General features: G+C 56.4%; 1 protein-coding gene across 1 annotated transcript in view; it reads left to right on the top strand.

Annotated features, from left to right (window-relative positions):
* ABHD12 (abhydrolase domain containing 12, lysophospholipase) overlaps window positions 1-17,174 on the top strand; it is a 57,118-nt gene extending 39,944 nt beyond the window's left edge. The window contains exons 3-13 of the mRNA XM_043478444.1: window positions 1,165-1,270; window positions 4,382-4,501; window positions 6,895-6,925; window positions 8,275-8,320; window positions 10,352-10,481; window positions 11,373-11,410; window positions 11,857-11,936; window positions 13,045-13,127; window positions 14,789-14,867; window positions 15,515-15,642; window positions 16,537-17,174. Coding sequence (XP_043334379.1) covers window positions 1,165-1,270; window positions 4,382-4,501; window positions 6,895-6,925; window positions 8,275-8,320; window positions 10,352-10,481; window positions 11,373-11,410; window positions 11,857-11,936; window positions 13,045-13,127; window positions 14,789-14,867; window positions 15,515-15,642; window positions 16,537-16,576 — 881 coding nt within the window. The 3' untranslated portion in view covers window positions 16,577-17,174. The remainder of the gene's footprint in view (window positions 1-1,164; window positions 1,271-4,381; window positions 4,502-6,894; window positions 6,926-8,274; window positions 8,321-10,351; window positions 10,482-11,372; window positions 11,411-11,856; window positions 11,937-13,044; window positions 13,128-14,788; window positions 14,868-15,514; window positions 15,643-16,536) is intronic.
* Window positions 17,175-18,280: the final 1,106 nt, after the last annotated feature.

The following is an 18,280-nucleotide window of genomic DNA, read 5'->3' as shown; positions in this document are numbered from 1 at the left end:
CCTCCAGATCTGTGGGTATCGGTTGCCTCTGTGTGAAGGCCCGGGGCCTCCTATCGGTGGGTACACCGCAGTCCCTCAGTCATTGCCCTATTGGCAGGTCCCCTGTAAATTCAGGGCTCAATGAGTAGCTGCCATCTCGTCCCCATAACTTCTCTCCACTCTTCCTGGGCTCTGGGTCCTGTGGATTCCTCCACATCCTGCACCCACACTTCATCTTGGGCCTCACTCTGTCAGTGGCAGCACTAGAAACCTCAGCGTCCCCCTCGCCTGGCCACACCCACATTCTGGTGGTCATCAAGCCCGTGGCCGCAGGTCCAAAAAACACATCCCTCTGTCACCTTTCCCATAGTCCCTCCCCCAGCACCCTGGTCCCAGCCTTCAGTTCTCAGCCTTCTTTTCTCCAGCCTCTCATGGCCCCGCCAATCCTCAGGTCCCCCAAGGATCTTTTCTTCCCTCCTTTGTGTCCTCTCACACCTTGAACAACCTTCAGTGGGTCTCTGCTTGGACCTCACCCTTGCTGAAGGATCTGTAGATATACCTGCCCACACCTGCTCCTGAGGCTGCAGGGCCCAGTACCCCAGGCATTAGGGTTCGAGAAAGTATTTGAGAGGTTCAGCTCTGCTGTATACAGGGTGGTCTGTTCAGTCAGTTCAGTTCAGTCGCTCAGTCACGTCGGACTCTTTGTGACCCCATGGATTACAGCACGCCAGGCCTCCCTGTCCATCACCAACTCCCGGAGTTTACTCAAACTCATGTCCACTGAGTCAGTGATGCCATCCAACCATCTCATCCTCTGTCATCCCTTTCTCCTCCCACCTTCAATCTTTCCCAGAATCAGGGTCTTTTCCAAAGAGGCAGTTCTTCACATAAGGTGACCAAAGTATTGGAATGTCAACTTCAGCATCAGTCCTTCCAATGAATATTCAGGGCTGATTTTCTTTAGGATGGACTCGTTGGATCTCCTTGCAGTCCAAGGGACTCTCAAGAGTCTTCTCCAACACCACAGTTCAAAAGCATCAATTCTTCTGCACTCAGCTTTCTTTATGGTCCAACTCTCACATCCATACATGACTACTGGAAAAACCGTAGCTTTGACTAGACAGACCTTTGTTGGCAAAGTAACACCCCCCCTAATCCTTGTTTCCATCTCTTTGTCTCCTACAGTGCGGGTTCCCTATTTCATTGATTTGAAAAAACCGCAGGATCAAGGTTTGAATCACACCTGTAATTACTACCTCCAGCCAGAGGAAGACGTGACCATTGGAGTCTGGTGAGTGTTGGCCCCAGGACTACAGGGTCAAGCGGTGTGGCCTCAAGGCAGCAGGGCCTGTGAGGCGTGGCCAGTATTGTTCTGACAGCAGGCTCTGATACTGTTGTTGCTTGTCGATTTTTATCTTTATCTGTTTCCAAAGGAAAAATCTCCACTAGATTCCATGATAATGGAGCGCTAGACAGCTACATCAACTCTGTTCTCAGGTTTTCAAACAGCAAAGGGTTTGTAAACCAGATTGCTTTTGTTGCAGGAAGGGGGACCCCTTCCAGGGCCCAAGAGTGGGCTCTTGTCTAACACTCGGAAATGAATTGTCTGAGGAGACTCATGAGCTGACAAAGCAAGAGACTTGATTGAAAGGGAACCCGGGAGGACTGCTTTGCCACGTGGCTTGCAGTCTTGGGTTTTATGGTGATGGGGTTAGTTTCCCGGTTGTCTCTGACCAATCACTCTGACTGAGAGTCCTTCCTGGGGGTTGCACTCATTGCTTAACCAAGATGGATGCCAGCATGAAGGGTTCTGGGTGGTGGTTGGACACGTGGTTTAGACCTTTCCCGAACTCTTCTGGTTAGTGGTGGCTTATTAGTTCCATGTTTCTTACCAGAACCTCCTGTCATAAAATAACTCACACAAATGGTTACTGTGGTGCCTGGCCAGGGTGGGCGGTTTCAGTCAGCATGCTTCCCCTGGCAGTTTTTGCAGAAAGCCATATTTCCAGGGGGAAAGAAAGCCAGAAAAGAGACTGTATCACAGAATCATGAGCACAGGCTTGAGCCACACCTGTCTTTCAGAGAAGTGAGAGAGTCATTTCCTAGGCAGGTTGATGAGAAGTCCAGGGGTCCCCAAGGAGAGAGGGGTCTGGAATTCTCAAGGAGGAAGAAAGGACAAACTTTTTTTCCTCTACATTCTTTAGGATTATATAACAATAATGTATCCTGCTTAAGGACAGTCTCAGGAAAAAACCTTCTGGGTAATTCTGTTATCTTAAAATGTAAATTATGGGAGTAGGTCTAGTGAGGAATTTACAACCTTCAGACATTCTTTTGATTCATTGTATTAACTAATTGGAGAGTATATAACTCCATTGCTAACACTAGCAAGGCGGTACTCTTTCTGCCCCCTTCTGTTGCCTATGTCAGAAGCTTTCTCTATCCCTTTTATACTTAAACTCTATTGCACAAAAGCTCTGAGTGATCAAGCCTTGTCTCTGACCCCAGATTGAATTCTTCTCCAGAGGCCAAGAATCCTGGTGTCTTTTCGTGGTTCAGCAACAACCTTTCAGAAGGGCCCATCCAGGTGTTGAAAACAGTTGCATCTCTTTCACACACAGCTCTTTCAGGCCCTGACAGTGGTGGTGGCGTTTGCTCTTTTCTTAGTATTTACTTTTTTTTAGCCATAAATTTAGGTTTGGATCTAAGCTCTGTGACTTGGCTTTTCTTCAGAGTACGATTTAGTGTTTTTTCCATGGACGAGTGGGTGTTTCCAAATCAATGGAACCAGAACGGACCAACTTTCCTGTGGCGGCGTCTCTTTGTCTCAGGAGTGGCTTCGAGTTGCTCCTTGGACTCAGGAGAACTGTTGTGCCCAGGAGGAGCTTCTGAGGGAAGTACTCTGAACCACTCCCCTGTGCAAGGCCAGGGCATCCTGGGTGAAGACCCAAAAATGAGAGGGAGGCTCTGGTTTGAGTGGCTGAGGCAGGGATTGCCTGTGGCCGTTTCTGGTGTGGTTCAGTGGAGCACTCAGGGCCAGCGTGTGCATGTAGGCTGCTCTGCATGTCCGTCTTCAGTCAAGCTTGCACGTCTTGTTCAGAGCTGTCTGGGGGACTTGGCGGCTCTCCTGATGGTTACTAGGATCTGTGCTTTGAAGACGTGGGTTCAACCAGGCTTTTTCCTCAAACAGAGCAGTCGTGTGACGGGATGGGTATCTGGGCAGTTACCTGTGAAGGTCGTGTTGGTGATGACCATGTGGGTCTCCAGGAACGACAAGCTCTGTGTGCAGGTGGGTGCCTCTGCCCACCCACGTCTACACCCAGTGCCATCCTGACGGCAGCGTGGACCTTGGGGCGGCAGCCGCTCTGCTCACCAACTGCCCTCCCTGGCGCCCCGCCAGGTCTTCCCATGGCCAAGGAGCGGGGAGAGCAGCTCCTTCTCTGCCTGGCAGGGGCGGAGCCCAGGGACAGAGAGCTGCCAGGGCCTTTTCCAGAGCTCCGAGTTTCGGGTAGGCTGGCTCCTGGAGGCATGTCAGCTCCCAGCATCTGCCAAGTGCACCTTTCTGTCTCACAGGTTTGTAACTATGGGAGAGTGGTAATTGCAGTGGTCAGAACCACCCAAAATGCGATCCTGTGAAATGGTCAGACACACATCAGAAACGAGATGCTGGCACTTAGACCTGGAGAAGAAGAAATCAGCCATGCAGTGTTTTTAAGGCTTCCCACAAACGAATACGTTTACAGAAAAAAATGTGTTAAATCGACCCTCCCCTGTGATGAACAGTGACTTTGATGTGTCCTGAGTTAAGGGTAACCAGAGCACCTCTCTGAAGGAGGATTTGGCCACATAGACCAAGTGTCTGTATGCCTGGCCAGGTGTACAAGAATCCGGGCTGCCCGCAAGGGCCTGTGACGCCTCCTGCAGAGGTGAGTTTAATGCCAAGATGGCTTGTGGACAGGCTCTGTGTTAGAAATGGTGCTTTAAGGACAGCCAGGCTTCGAGTCAGCCTGTAAAGACCAGTATTTAACTGAATTAGCACGTGTGACAGACAATAGTGTCCCATGTGCTCATGGGTGCAGTTCCATGTAGCTTATAAACATGGGCGAGTGTGAGGGGATGTGGGACAGCCTCAGTGCCCGTTCCGTGTTCTGACCCAGCTGGAGGGGGTCTTACCTCACATAGCTTCCCCTTTCTACGGACGGAGTCACTGCTGCCGGGGCGAGCTACTGGGGCCAAGAGGGGGCCCTTCTGCGAGTCAGACAGTGTCCTCAGCTGCCAGACGGTGCCCTCACAGCATGGGGTCTGCCCCCCCAGCCTCCTGCTCTCTGCTCAGCTGTCCCCAGCCACAGGCATCCTGCCTGCGGGCGTGTCACCTGCTGCTCCCCTCTGCTGCTGCTTCCAGGCACACGGTCCCTGCTGTCTGGTGGAAGAATGCCCAGGGGAAGGACCAGATGTGGTACGAGGATGCCCTGTCTTCCAGCCACCCGATCATCCTGTACCTGCATGGGAATGCGGGCACCAGGTGAGCAGGGGCCCGCTGCAGGGAGAGAGGGCGCACCTGGGCACGGGCGTCCCGAGAGCTCGGAGAAAGCCAGGGCTCGTGTGGGCTTTGGGAGAGGCAGTTGGGAACCCTTGTTCCCACAGGCCCAGAGCAGGGCAGGGCTGCGTGCCAGGTGGGCCGGGCCTGTTTGCTTGGGAACCACCAGCTGAGTGGAGGTTGGCAGCTGTGTCCAGAAAGGCCTGGTCAGAAGCGCGTGCCTGGGGTGACAATGGAGGTGGCTGTGTCCGCCTGAGCAGCCCAGAGCCTCAGCCAGGGGGACTCGCTCTTCCTGGGTTAGGGACCCAGGCTCCTCAGTGGACAGGAAGCGCAGCCCCTTGGGAGGCTTTGAGACCCTCCAAGGCCGTGATGTGCCCGGGAAGTCGCCCCTGCGCATCCAGCATCTGCCATCCTGGAGTGAGGACACGTTCTCACTGGCAAGCGTGCCCTGCTGTAAGGGGAGGCACACTTCCTGGGGGGCACACGAAGAGACCCCAGCCGAGCAGTCAGGGACAAGCTTGTTCCGGGGGGCACCCTGCCACGCTGCCAGGCCAGGTACCTCCAGTCCTGAGCCGGCAATGCCAGCACGTCCCACTGGGCCATCGAGGAAGCGCGTCCCCGTGTAGCCGTCCTTACCCACGGTCATCCCGGGAGCTTTTCAGAGGCAGATTCAGTGGTCATCTTTCAGACTTGCGGGTTTGGATCCCGTTGTTCAAACAGGGCTCCTTCCAGTCCTGTCTGCGGCCTTGTTGAGAGGAATCTGCATGAGAGCCAGCGGGGAAGGGGAAGAAGGGCGTTACCTGAGCAAGCGTTGCCTGAAACCCCTTGGGGCGCCCCTGCGGCTGCAGGAGTCCGGGCTCCATGGGGCTGGGCTGGGGCCTGTCAGTTCACAGGCAGAGCCAGCGAGGGGGACGGAGCAGGCCTCAGTGGGTGTCTAGGCAGAGGGGCTGCACAGAGGGTCAGCAGGATGTCTGGGACGTGGCCCCCAGGGCGCCCTGAGCCCAGAGAGCTGAGCTGCTGACTCAGCACGCACTTGGCAGCCCGCTTCCCCGTTGTCCAGGACAAGCTGTGGCAGGTTTCTCTTCCGCTTTTCAAAGAGCAAATGACTGCAAACAGCTCCTGTAGCCTCTTTCTATAAATGAGGGAAGTTGGGTGTTCTTACCAGTCACGTGGTAAAGAAGACAAAGTCTGTCTGTAGCTTCAGGATGGAAGGCATCTTGTGACCCTGAAGGTTTGCTGCCCCCCTCTCCCCACGTCCCCAAGGACAGCACAGTGTGCAGTTCTTGGTGGCCGCCCCGTCCGGGCGGTATGGCAGCAGCCATGGCTCCCTGAGGCCTGGACTCCAAGGATTCTCTGAGACCCCATTTTGCTCTGAACCCCTCTTCTTGCTCAGGGTAGGGTACTGGAGATCTTACAAAAGAACTGTGACAAAGTCTTGCAAAGATAACTGAAAACATTTTGCATTATTTCTCTCCAATCTTGAAACTCAGCCCTTTGATGTTTGTTTCTGGGTTATTTTGGCTTTCTTCCTCCATCTTTTTCTCACCTCCCCCAAGGACACTTTCCCGACACACACACCCTAAATGGCCCAAATGCTCGTTATGAGAAAGGGAAAGAGCAGCGAAGTCTGTCAAGGGTGAGCCTGCCCACTGATGCGCTTCCCACTCATCAGGCAGCCCTGTCCCCCTTGGGGTGTCTGCAGGGAACAGCTGGACAGCTTCTGGGCAGGAAGTGGGAGGCAGAGGCAGACAGGCCTCGCCCAGAGAGGGGCGGGCATTAGGCAGCCCGTGAGGGCCTGGGAGGCTCTCCGCGGCTGTCGGATCACGATGGTGCCTCTGACCCAGCGTCTGCCTGCGGGCACACGTGTGTGGAAGGACAGCAGGATGGGAGGTGCAGCAGCAGACCGTGAGGAGCAGATGGGGAAGAGCCAGATGACCTGGTGGTGGGGGCGTGAACAGCCAAGGAGGAGCGCCCTGAGGGTCGGTGGTGGCTCCGTGGGTGAGGAGGTTGAGGCGGGAGGTGCCTGTGGCCCGTCCCCCTGGTGTGTGTGCCAGCGAGGATGTGCTTCCCTTCTGTTCACCTGTGGTCCTGGACATTGGGGAGCTGAGGGGCCTTTGTGTTTCCTAGGTTCTGCCACCTAGTCAAACCAGAGGTGAGGTAATAATTAAGAAACATCCCCACAATGCTCAGATGGTCCCTTGCCTGGCACCATACTGTGGAGTCCAGCTGGGAACCACATAGGTGCCCTGTCAATTACCCTCCCACATGGATTTGGGGACCAGGCTCTAAGTGCCCAGATGCTGCAGTGTTCATCCCAGGCCTCCTTTCTGAGAAAATGCACTAACAGCTGTTCTTATTTCCTTTCCCTGACGATCTAGAGGTGGTGACCACCGGGTGGAGCTTTATAAGGTAGGTGAGGTTGGCTCATGGCGTCCGATGGCGAGCAGTGCCCTTAGCTTATGGCACACAGAAGAGGCCATGCAGTGGACAGATGGACGGAGCAGTGCCCACCCTCACTGTGTGGACAGAGAGAGCCTTGCTCGCCTACTGCCTCTGGCCTTTCCAGTAGTCATGAACAGAACGGAGTTCCTCCTAATAGTCTGAGTTAATCACTGTCGGTCTTTTTCATCTTGCTTTTTACGGACATCTCTGCATGGAGTGCTTCCCATTTTGCTGCCTCTGGGGATAGTTTCCAAGATCAGGGTGAATGGACTTTGTGGCTTGTATGCCAGAAATTAACAAGTTAACATAAAGTGATTTGCAATTGTTTGTAAAGTTACTTACTCATATAGGGAATGGTGGGAGAACACCGAGGGGCCCAGGAGCTACACTGTCCTCTGGGCTGTGTCTCAGGAATTCTGCCAGCACTGGGGTTTCTTGTGTCCACCAGGCACAGGGCACCATTGACGCAGGTTCCCAGCCAACGTGGTGGTGCGGGGCCCCAGGGGGCGCGCAAACCCTCCTTGCCATGTGGCTGTCGTCAGAGGGTGTGTGGGTCTTCGAGCTGACACGTGCTGCTGATGCAGCGTCTGGGGCCACCACGCCTGTCGCGCTCCTTGTGGGTGGATCTGTGTTTGGAAACAGGGCCAAAGGGACAAGGCAGACATGTGGGCACTGCGGCCGTCCAGCACCCCGTGGACGGCTCTGGGCTGTGGGAGGGCTAGTTCCCTGGAGCGACTTGGATCCAGGCGGGGGTGGGGTGGGTGACTGAACAGCTGTGGCTCCAGAGGGTGCAGGTCCTGTGGGGGCTGGGAGTCCCTGGGCTCCTCGGGGATGGGAGCGCACCTCAGGGTGGTGTCACTGGTGTTGGTGGCAGCTTCCTCGTGGCTCTGAGCACACCCAGCCAGGGCTTGGGTGGGACTGTGAATAGTGACTTCATGAATGCAGTCACCTAATCCTCAGAGATTTTTTCTTTTAAATGAGAAAAATTCAACGGAAGCTTAAATCTGAACAATGCTAGGATGCATTAAGGGTTACCAGGTGTGGACTCCACACTGCAGGGTCCTTCCTCCTGGGTCTCTGGGTGGTCAGAGCCCCTGGCAACCCCTGGACAGCCATCAGCCTGCAAGCCCCTCAGAGTGCAGGGGTGCTGCTCGGGCCGGCCTCCACCTTCCTGAGTGTCCCACAGTGGCTGATGTAGGTTTGGGAGGTCCCGTCAGGATGGGGCGGTGAGGTGACGGCCTTCACTAAGTCCCCTCGAGTGAGGTTGGGTGGGTTAGTCAGAGCTGCGTTGTTCAGTTTTTGTTTTTCACTTCCAGGTGCTGAGTTCCCTCGGCTACCACGTGGTCACCTTTGACTACAGAGGTGAGGGTTCCTTGCTCACCCTGCCTCTTCGAGGTTGGTGTGGGGGGGCGCCAGGTGTCACTCTGAAAGGCTGGCAGCTCTGCCGTGACCTGCAGTCCTTGTGAGATTGTCAGCATGTGGAGGTAGTGGAGGGTCTGGGTCCTTGGAAGTGCGTCCTGCGTGCATCCTCCCCCAGATGGGAGGCACGGGCGCCTGGAACCCCGGCATGTGCCCACTGCCGGCCCCTTTCACGTGTCAAAGGTGCTGTCTCCTCTTCATGGGACTCAGACTTTCCCCACAGCTGGGTATTGGGCCTGTTTCATGCTCAGCAGAGCTTGTCTTGTTGAAATTACGGAGACAGGAAAGAGGGACTCTTCTTCTTGTCCCTCCGTGTTTCTCCTTGCCTCCCGCAGTTTGCTGCGTGAGAAAGATGCTTTGTGTCAGTGGGGAGCCGCAGTAGCAGCGATGTGTGCCTCAGACAGTCCCTGCCTGGAGAGGATGTAGGGCTGAGGCCTCTCGTCCAGCTCACCCTTGCTGGGGGAGGTGGGGCTTCACCCCCGCAGACCCAGCCGCTGTTGGCATCGCCTGGGTGTGCACGTTGGGAGAGTCTCCCCTTGCTGATGCCACAGTTGCCATGAGTGTAATGTCCCAAAGCAGCACGGATGTACTGTCTTGAAGCACTGGAGGTCAAGGTTCCAAGTCTTTAGTCACTGGGATGAGTCAAGGTATGGGCACGATGGAGGCTCCAGGAGAGTCAGGTTCCTGGCCTCTTGCAGCTTCTCTAGGCCACACTGGTTCCTTGCTTGTGGCCCCTTGAATCTGCGTTACTCTGGCCCTGACTCTGTCCCTTCTGCTCGTAAAGACCCGGGATTGCCTGGGGCTCATGCTGACCAGGACACTGTCCTGTCTCGGGGGCCCCTGCTTGGCAGCCTCTTTCCTTCTGCACCCTTCACTGCCCTTGCTGTGTGAGGTTCCAGAGGCACGGGTTTCCAGGTGTGGACGTGCACGTCTTTGAGGGCCATTATTCCACTGGCCTAGGGTGCAGGGTGGTTCTTTTGTGAGTGTTCCGTTAGGAGGAAGGTGCTGGGTTGAAGAAACTCCGAAAGGAGGCATATCCTTCCCTCCTGCCTCTGCTGCCTCAGGGCAGTGAGGGGGCAACCCTCTCCCTTGTTCACCTTCCTGCGCGTCTAACAGAAATAAGGTCCCATCTAACACTTCCTCTCTTCAGTTCCTGTTGAGTCTCTTCCTTTCTAAGCTGTACAAGAGACCAAAGTTCTGCCTGTGGCTCCTTGTCCCCGTCTCGTTCTCTCATTTCTGTCTCCCCCTGTCTCCGTCTCTCTTGTTTCTCCCTGTCTCTGTCCCTGCCCCGGCTCGGGCTCTGAGCCCTCACTCTGGCCTTGTTCCTGGCACTGGCTTCTCCTCTAATCTGGGTCTGGGACGCCCTGGGGAGGTGGCCTGTGGTGCCCCTGCCTCTAGGTTTTGCTTGTGTTGCAGGACTTGCTCTCTATGAGCCTTGTGGTGCTTTCAGATCATTTGATGATGACTCACTGCTGAGCTGCTGGAAATGACAGTCACATTTGACTTTTCCAGAATCTGGAGGGGAGGGCCCTTGGGAGGTCAGAGTTTAGTTGGCTTTGCTCTGTGATGCAAACAGGATGCTAGGAGCTCCTTCCTTTGTGGGTCAGCGTTACCTTGAGCCTGGAATCTGCCCATCCTGAAGCCTCTTCACAGCTGGTTCACAGCTGGGCCACGGAGCCAGGGCTGGGCTCAAGGCTGGGGCGGGCTGGACTGTCAATGGCTGAGCCTGGCCAAGCCCCGGTTGTCGGTGCCGGGGGTCTGTGGTCCGACCACCCTGTCTGCTTCTACTTGTTGAGACTCAGGTGAGGGTGGTGGTTGGGTTCAGAGATTGCGACAACTGAGGAGATGGGAGAAACAAGCCGGCCTGGCTGAGACTTGAGGCCCCAGATGGCCTGGGCCTTCTGCTGAGAAGGGGGCGGAGGGGGGCTTGCCCCTTGCAGTCCCATGACGTCCTCTTTGATGCTGCTTTCCTAGGTTGGGGTGACTCAGTGGGAACGCCGTCGGAGCGGGGCATGACATATGATGCACTCCATGTTTTTGACTGGATCAAAGTGCGAAGTGGAGACAACCCCGTGTACATCTGGGGCCACTCTCTCGGCACCGGGTGAGAGTTCCCAGCGTGGTGGTGGTGGGAGCAGGTCTGCACGGCGACTCTCCAGCCCCGGCTGCCGGAGGGGCCCCTGGTGTCCTGGAGCCTCCATCACGGCCCTGCTGGGGGCCGGGGATGAAGCCCCACAGTGCAGGGCACTCGGGCTCCCCAGGCCTGGCCGACCGTGGTTGTGCTACGCAGCGCATCCAGGAGCACCTGGAGCACCCAGGATCCAGGGTGTCATTGGCCCACAAGTGGTGTCATTACTTAAAAACTTGGGGAGGCAGCAGTTGGGGTTCCCTTGTTCCATCTGCTGAAAGAGGAAGCGCTCTGATGTTCCATGTGGGCCAGTGTAAAGGCGCCCCAGACCTTCAGCAACTCTATTTTCCTGCTGCCTTTTCTTTGGACACATTGGCTGCAGGCTGGGCGGTGTCTGGGACTGGCCCCCCTGCCCCGTCCTTGTGGGTGGAGTGAGCCCTGGCCAGAGGGGAGCAGGCCATCCCGCCGTGGGTGTTTGCCTGGACCTGCCCAGCTTGGTCCTGGGAAGGCAGGAGGCCTAGGCTGGGCAGAGTGCAGGTGCTGCCCCCTTCAGGGGCCGCCTCCCCACCGCCAGGGCTTCCTGGGTCCTGCAGTGCTCTGGGCCCCTCCCATCTGCGTCTGTAGGACCAGGTGTGAGCTGGGGCGTCGCTGTGCAGCCTGCAGGGGCAGCTCCAGGTGAGGCGCAGCACGTGCCTCGGGGCCGTGGAGGTGCCATCGCGGAGTCCTGTTGGAGGGGCTGGCCACCGGGCCCCTGTGCACCCCCACCCAAAACCCCACCCGTCACCACGCCGGTCCTAGCTTCCCCAGGAACAGTCTTGTCTGCAATAGTTTTTGTCATGATCCAACTGAACTTTTCCCTCTTTCCAGAGTGGCCACAAACCTGGTGCGGCGCCTCTGTGAGCGAGGTAGGCGCTTGCGTGGGGTCCTCTGCCACGGGCGTGGCCTGGCTCCCACGCAGGAGGGCTCTTCGGGCACCGGCTGTGCTCCAGGCCCTGCCGGCTTCTTGTGAAGAGGGTGGTGGTGGATGAGCGGGGTGGTGAGACGAGAGCCAGGGGTTGAAATGGGGGCCTGAGCAGACCCCCCGAGGGCCTGACCCTGTTCCCCAGATTCTCTGGCAACTGGCAGAGCCTTGACTGGGGCTGGGCTCCAGACAGGCAGCCTCAGCAGACGTGGCTCTCAGGGTCTCCTGAGACCACTTCCCTCACGTGACCCCAGGGGAGGACTTGAGGGGCAGGGCCAGCCACGTGGGCACCTGGGGTCTGTGGTCCTGTTGAGGGGGTGGTGGCATGAGGAGTGTCCCGCTGGGGCTTCTTGCTCACCTCCCAGTTCCCTGTTGGTCTTATTTATCTAGAGACTCCTCCAGATGCCCTCATCTTGGAATCTCCATTCACTAATATCCGTGAAGAAGCCAAGAGCCATCCGTTCTCAGTGGCAAGTACAGAGCTTATTAAAGACAGACTTATTTATATAATGGAAATAATAGCTATAACATATAAAAATGATTCTGAGTAAATATGCATATAAGTAAATTAAAATGTCATAAAAATAATTTAAGTATTCTAATAAATATAGACATTATTGAAAGTTAATTCTCATTTAATTCTGGGCACTGGCCTGACTGCAGAGCCACTCACGATGTTTATAGCTTCGTGCCAGGTAGAAGGGTGTGGTCACAGTCAGGTTGTCTGAGGGAGGCTAGACCCACAGGAGGCCTTGCCCCATGGCACAGGTTGCCCACCTGGCATTGTTGCCCCTGGGGCCCAGTGCGGGCTGGGAGTGGAGCTGCCGTGCACCCCAGAGAACCCTTGGTGGGAATCCCGTGCTGTTGGGTCCTCACTGGCTAGCCTCAAGGCCTGAGACCCTCCGTTTACAGGCTGGGTCCAGGGGGGGCCCCTCTGTGTCCTGTTGCTTCCTCCTCCTCCTCCCACTGCTTCTGTGTGTCCAGGGGCACCATGTCGGCCCTGCCTGACCTCACGCTGCCTGCTGCAGGCAGAAGAGTCCTTTGTTGGGTGTTCTTTGATATTGCTCTTCTCCCGAATCACACGGTCCGCCATATTCTTGGGCATTGTGGCCTGTTGTGTGTGGCAAGCCTGGTCCCTGAGTCTCGGGTGTGGGAGCCCTGTTTGTGGGCAATCCCCCGCAGCCAGTCTGGGGCCTCTTGAGCCGGGTGTCTGAAGGTGGGGGGAGGGATAGCAGGACCGCCATCCACCCCCAACCCACCCCCAGCTCTGGGGCCACCAGTCAGCCTGATTGGAAGCAGGGGTGACACTGGCCCTACAGGGGTATAGTTCCACCCATCCCCCCAGCTCTGGGGCAGCAGTCAGCCTGATTGGAAGCAGGGGTGACCCCGGCCCCTATGGGGGTATATTACCGCCCATCCCCCCCCAGCTCTGGGGCCACCTAATTGGAAGCAGGGGTGACCCTGGCTACCACCCATCCAGCTCTGGGTCCACCAGTCAGCCTGATTGGAAGCAGGGGTGACCCCAGCCCCACGGCAGTGTAGTAATTGAATCTCTCCTTGTCAACATGTCACCTCCAGATCTATCGATACTTCCCTGGGTTTGACTGGTTCTTCCTTGATCCCATCACAAGCAGTGGAATTCAGTTTGCAAATGATGAAAAGTGAGTACTGTGGGAGAGAATTTAGAAGAACCCCAAGAACCCTCAGAATAAGCGTCTTGAGTCATGTTAACCAAGGAGGGTGGGATTCTGGACATGTAGGGGTCTTTTCTAAGCAACACATCTCCATTAAGGGAACGTCAGGTAGAGAAAGGGAAGTAGGAAGGTGGAAAGACTGTAGAGTTAAAGAAATAGGAAAACAGCATATTCTTTGGTCCATAGAACTGTTTTACTTGAAAATTATTTGTCAAAACCAGACCTCCTGAACAGGTGTTAAAGCAGCAAGAGTAACCGTTGTTCAAAAAATGACTTTGCCTTAGCCATTTGATTTGTGTTTAGTTATGGAAAGATGTTCTGAAGGTTAATATTAAGAATATTTCTGTTAAGTAAACCAGAAGTTACATATTCTATTTTTAGGACTCTCTTTGAACAACGTTCAAGTTCAAGTAACATTATCTTTGTGATATCTTTATTTCATGGCCTTAATTTATTCTAAAAAAAGAAAATTTTTATCTGAATATTCAGTGGGCATTTAAAAATCTACATTTTAAAAGAAGAATTACCTGAATAAACTGGATTTCCTCTAAAAGTGATGACAATGAGAAAGTCACCCTGTGGCTGCCCCCCAGCTGAGCCAGTATGAATGCTGGGGGGGCTGGCCATCCTCATCCCCTGGAAGTCAGGAGCCCCTGCTTGGTGGGCAGGTCTGTTCCCAAATACTTGCCAAGGTGACTGCATGTGAGCTAGACCTCAAGAGTTGGAGAAACAAAGGACCAGCTTGGCAGGTGGAACTTATGAAAAGATGTAGGATGTCAAAGCATGTCTTGCACACTGGCAAGCACTTCGCCGTGGGAGTAAAATGTGGTGCGTGGGTGATCTGTGTGCCACTAGCAGCAGTGCAGCCTGCCAGACAGCCGGGCACACACCCAGGCCTGGTCCTGCCAGGGGGCTGCCAGCCCTGGGGCTGCCCGCACGAAGCCCCACATCAGCCCCCCTGCCAGGGGGCTGCCAGCCCTGGGGCTGCCCGCACGAAGCCCCAGATCAGCATGAGATCGCCAGTAGCAGGTGTCTGCTGAGTCCACCAGCTCCCCGGGAGGCCTCAGTGAGGGGCAGCTAGGCTCGCCCAGGGCCTACCAGTCCTGCAGCCTGTCCTTCGGTAGGCAGTTTGCTGAAGGGTTTGGATTCAGTGACCATTTTGAGAATGTTCCTTTATTTGAAACGTTCAGGAATTAAATGCTATATACACAAAAGAGAAATAGAGGGTGGCTCTTTTGCCAGCCGATGTCCAGTAATGTTCATTTGCGGTAAGTTTCCTGGCCCACCCATTACTCAGTTTGTAAATATCATTTTGTAACTTTTTAAGAATAGTGTACTGGCAAAGTTTGTTTATTTTGTTTTTACATTTCCAGGAAATATTCAGGGACCTGATTTGGTGAATGAATTTATCTCTAGATTTGATTGACACTTGTCACCTAGAACAGATACTGATGGAAACATCTAAGAAATCAGTTGCTAGTTCTGTATTAAAAGTGCCTGGCAATTTGAGCCCTTCCGCACCATGGTGAAGTGCTCCCTCACTGGGCCCTGCTGCCGGCAGTTTGGGAACCCGGGAGGCCCAGCCCGTCCTGGCCATCCAGTGCCTTTCTCCCTCCCCCCTCCCACAGTGTGAAGCACATCTCCTGCTCCCTGCTCATCCTGCACGCTGAGGACGACCCGGTCGTGCCCTTCCAGCTCGGCAGAAAGGTGGGCATCAGGCAGACTCATGTTCAGGCCAGGCAGGTGTGGAAGAGGGTCCCGCTGCCGGCCGGGCCCCTTGTGAGGGAGAAGGTAGGGGAGGTTGGTGGTTCAGAACTCTCACGTACTCTCTTGCCTCTGGAATGGGGCTGACATCCTCAGACGTCCTCTTGTTGTGGGGCCTCTACGTCTGCTTGCTTTTGCTGCATCTGCCTTTGTTGCCAGGCAGCAGGATTAGATTTGTAGGTAGGGAGTAGGGTGGGAGGGAGCACCTCTGACCGTGGCAGTGGTGAGGGGCAGGGGCAGGCTAGAGGGCAGGGGGCCCAGGCTGCCTCCGAACAGGTCTGTGCCTAGGACCTGGCCATCTAGGGCTGGAAGGAGGGGCTGAGGTGCCACAGACCCCTAGCCAGCTTGTAGATGGGCCTTGACCCAGGCATACGACCCACCCAGCCCTGGGACAGAGCCGTCAGGCTGCCCTGGGCACTCAGGCCACCATGGCATCCCGGGGCAGGTGGCCTGAGGGTTCTGAGGGCCCCTGAGGAAGGCTGGTCTCGAGACGGGGTGAGGACAGAGAGGGTCTTGAGGGGTGGCCCAAGGGTCCTGTGGCTGAGGCAGGTCACCCTAGGCCCCGGGCGCCGACCCTCTCCCTCCCCCAGCTCTACAACATCGCCGCGCCATCACGCAGCTTCCGGGACTTCAAGGTTCAGTTCATCCCCTTCCACTCGGACCTTGGCTACAGACACAAGTACATCTACAAGAGCCCTGAGCTCCCGCGGATCCTGAGGTGAGGCGCTACCCTCATCCGCCACACAGGATGGCATGTGGGAGCTGGGCAAGGCCCTGCGGCCACAGCTGGGACAGTCATGCCGGGCTAGTCAAGGGGGTCTGGTGTCAGCACGTGTGGCCTGCTGGGCTGCGGTCCCCTGTGTGTAGTCGGGCAGTGAGGACACCACGGCTGCTGTGCTCAGGCCCCCCTGTCCCCTCCCACAGGCCCGTCAGGTCACTGCCCCTGCATGGGGTTTGTGTGGTAGGGGTGATGCAGGTCTGGGCCAGCTCCCCTAAAGCCTGTTGGTCCCCAGCTGCCTCAGGGAGGGAGGCCGGCACGTGGGCTGCAGCCCAGCCACCTGTCCCAAGCCTGGGAACGAGGGTGCCCGGATGGCAGAGGGAAGGGTTTCGATGGACCAGACGCTCCCTGCCTCCCACTCGGGGTGCAGGCTGTCCCCACGTCCCGGCTGCAGGGCCTCTGCTGAGCCCAGGCTGCTGGAATCAGCCCTTGGAGAAATGTGTGCTGGGGAACTCCACTGGTATGTGAGGCCCTCGAAGTCCCGGGGGCACAGCTCTCTGGTTTTGACATTTCTTGGCACATGGAATTGTGTTGCTGAGAGGGGATGGTAAGAGAATGGCATTGCTCTGGGACTATGGTTTTTCCCTGTAAAAGGCACACATCACAGAAAATGTAGACCAGAGAGCCGCTCCAGCATCGGGGTGCAGTGACCTGTCCTCACTCCCTGTCAGGACTTGACTTGGCACTGCCCTTGGCGCCCTGCCCCTTTGCCTCGCAGGGTGTGGTCCTTGGAGCTTCTTTGCAGCCTCCCGGGTAGGCTGTGGGAGGACGATGGGAGGCGGGATCTCTGATCTGGCCCGGAGGGGTTTGGCTGACAGGTGTTCTCTGCTCCAGGGAGTTCCTGGGGAAGTCGGAACCAGGACGCCAGCACTGAGTTGCTCGCCGCCTGGGAACATGAAGGCCTCTGCCCTCATCCCCCTTTCCTCCTGCCAGCCCGGCCCCCCAGAGATGCGCCTGGAGAGGGAACACGGATGCCAGGAGAGGCCCTGGCAGACCTGAGGCACTGTCCCGAGTGGCGGGGAGCAGGGGTCTCTCTGGACCACGCGGAGGCGGCATGTGACCCTCTCCCCCTCATGCTGCCCCTCAGCCCAAGGGCTTGTTGGGAAGACAGTGACAGAACTTTCTGGCCATCGGCTAGTCGATCCCATACCTCCTGAGCCAGGCACGGGGAGCCTGGGACAGGAGGTGAGGGGTCTTGGGACCACGCTGAGCTTTCTGGCACCACCCTTGAGAACGTGGGCAAATGTGGGTTCTTTCTGTTCCCTCCAGAATGGACGCTCATGGCTCCACCAGCCCCTCCTGCCCTGCCCACCCTGCTTGCCTTCCTCGGTGTCCCTGCCTCCCTGGGCCGCCCCGCTGCTCCCCACTGGGGAGGGGCCGGCGACCTGCCTTCCTCTGATGTCCACCCACTTGTCTGCCTAACCAGGCCTTAGACTGAGCATTTATTTAAGAATAAAATCGTGGTGGTGGTCTATCTGTTTTCTCACTGCTGCCTCCAGCGGTGTCCAGGCTGTGCCCACAGCCCCAGGCCACTCTCTGAACCCAGCCATGTGAGGAGGGGGTGGCTCTGTAAGGCCAAGGATTGCGGGCTTTCTTCCTGCTCCTGCAGACACTGAGGTCCCGTGGGGAGGGGTGTTGTGTCGGAGGCATGTTCATGGGGAGGTTGTCTTCTCCGGTGGGGCAGATGGCCTTTTCCTAAAACCAGGTCTTTGTGGGTGAGCCTTTCAACCTCATTGACGGATGGGCAGTGGGGTTTCCCTCAGAGACCCGGGACGAGCCCCTGGCCACTCGTGAAAGGACTCAGGCTGCTGGAGTCCACGTACTCCCGTTCTGCCCTGGGAGTGTCAGCTTCTTCACTCACTGTTCATGGCGTTTGGCCAAGCCCACCTCCCATGCACAACGCCAGTGCCCACTCACCACCCTCCTCTCACCCCCAGAGGGAGATGGTGTGTGTCTTTCTAAGGGGGCTGCATGCCGTACAGTACAGGGCTGGTCTCAGGGCAGAGGACTTTGGTTCACTCTCCTTGGGCTTCCCTTGGGGCTCAGCTGGTAGAGAATCCTGCCTGTAATGCAGACCTGGGTTTGATCCTTGTTGGGAAGATCCCCTGAAGAAGGGAAAGGCTACCCACTCCAGTATTCTGGCCTGGAGAATTCCATGGGCTGTACAAAGAGTCACAAAGAGTCGGACACAACTGAGTAACTTTCACCTTCTCCTAAAGGCAGGTCTTCCTCCCCTAGATCCTTAGGCTCTGACACTTTCGAGTGAGTGCAGAAATTCCCCGGGGTGGGGAGGAGCTTATTTGCCTTCTCTCCCCTACTGCCCTTGGCCCGTGAGCAGCTGTGAACTGGCTGGAGGCCCAGAAACAGGAGATTACACCCTCTTCAAAACACCTTAGAGCTGCCCATGGCAATTCTCAGCCACCTGGTCCTCAGCTTCACGTCCCCTTGGCTTTCTGGGATGCCTATCCTGATCTGACACTGCCTTCATGTAACTAAAGCACAAAGCCCATGTGGGCAGGGCGGCCCCCTGGGGCTTCTCGGGCTTTGTCACTGGGGCTCCTGGCAGCCCCGCAGCCCA

Source organism: Cervus canadensis, chromosome 10, assembly GCF_019320065.1.
Source record: "Cervus canadensis isolate Bull #8, Minnesota chromosome 10, ASM1932006v1, whole genome shotgun sequence".
Taxonomy (NCBI): domain Eukaryota; kingdom Metazoa; phylum Chordata; class Mammalia; order Artiodactyla; family Cervidae; genus Cervus; species Cervus canadensis.
This window is presented reverse-complemented; position numbering and strand designations above follow the sequence as displayed.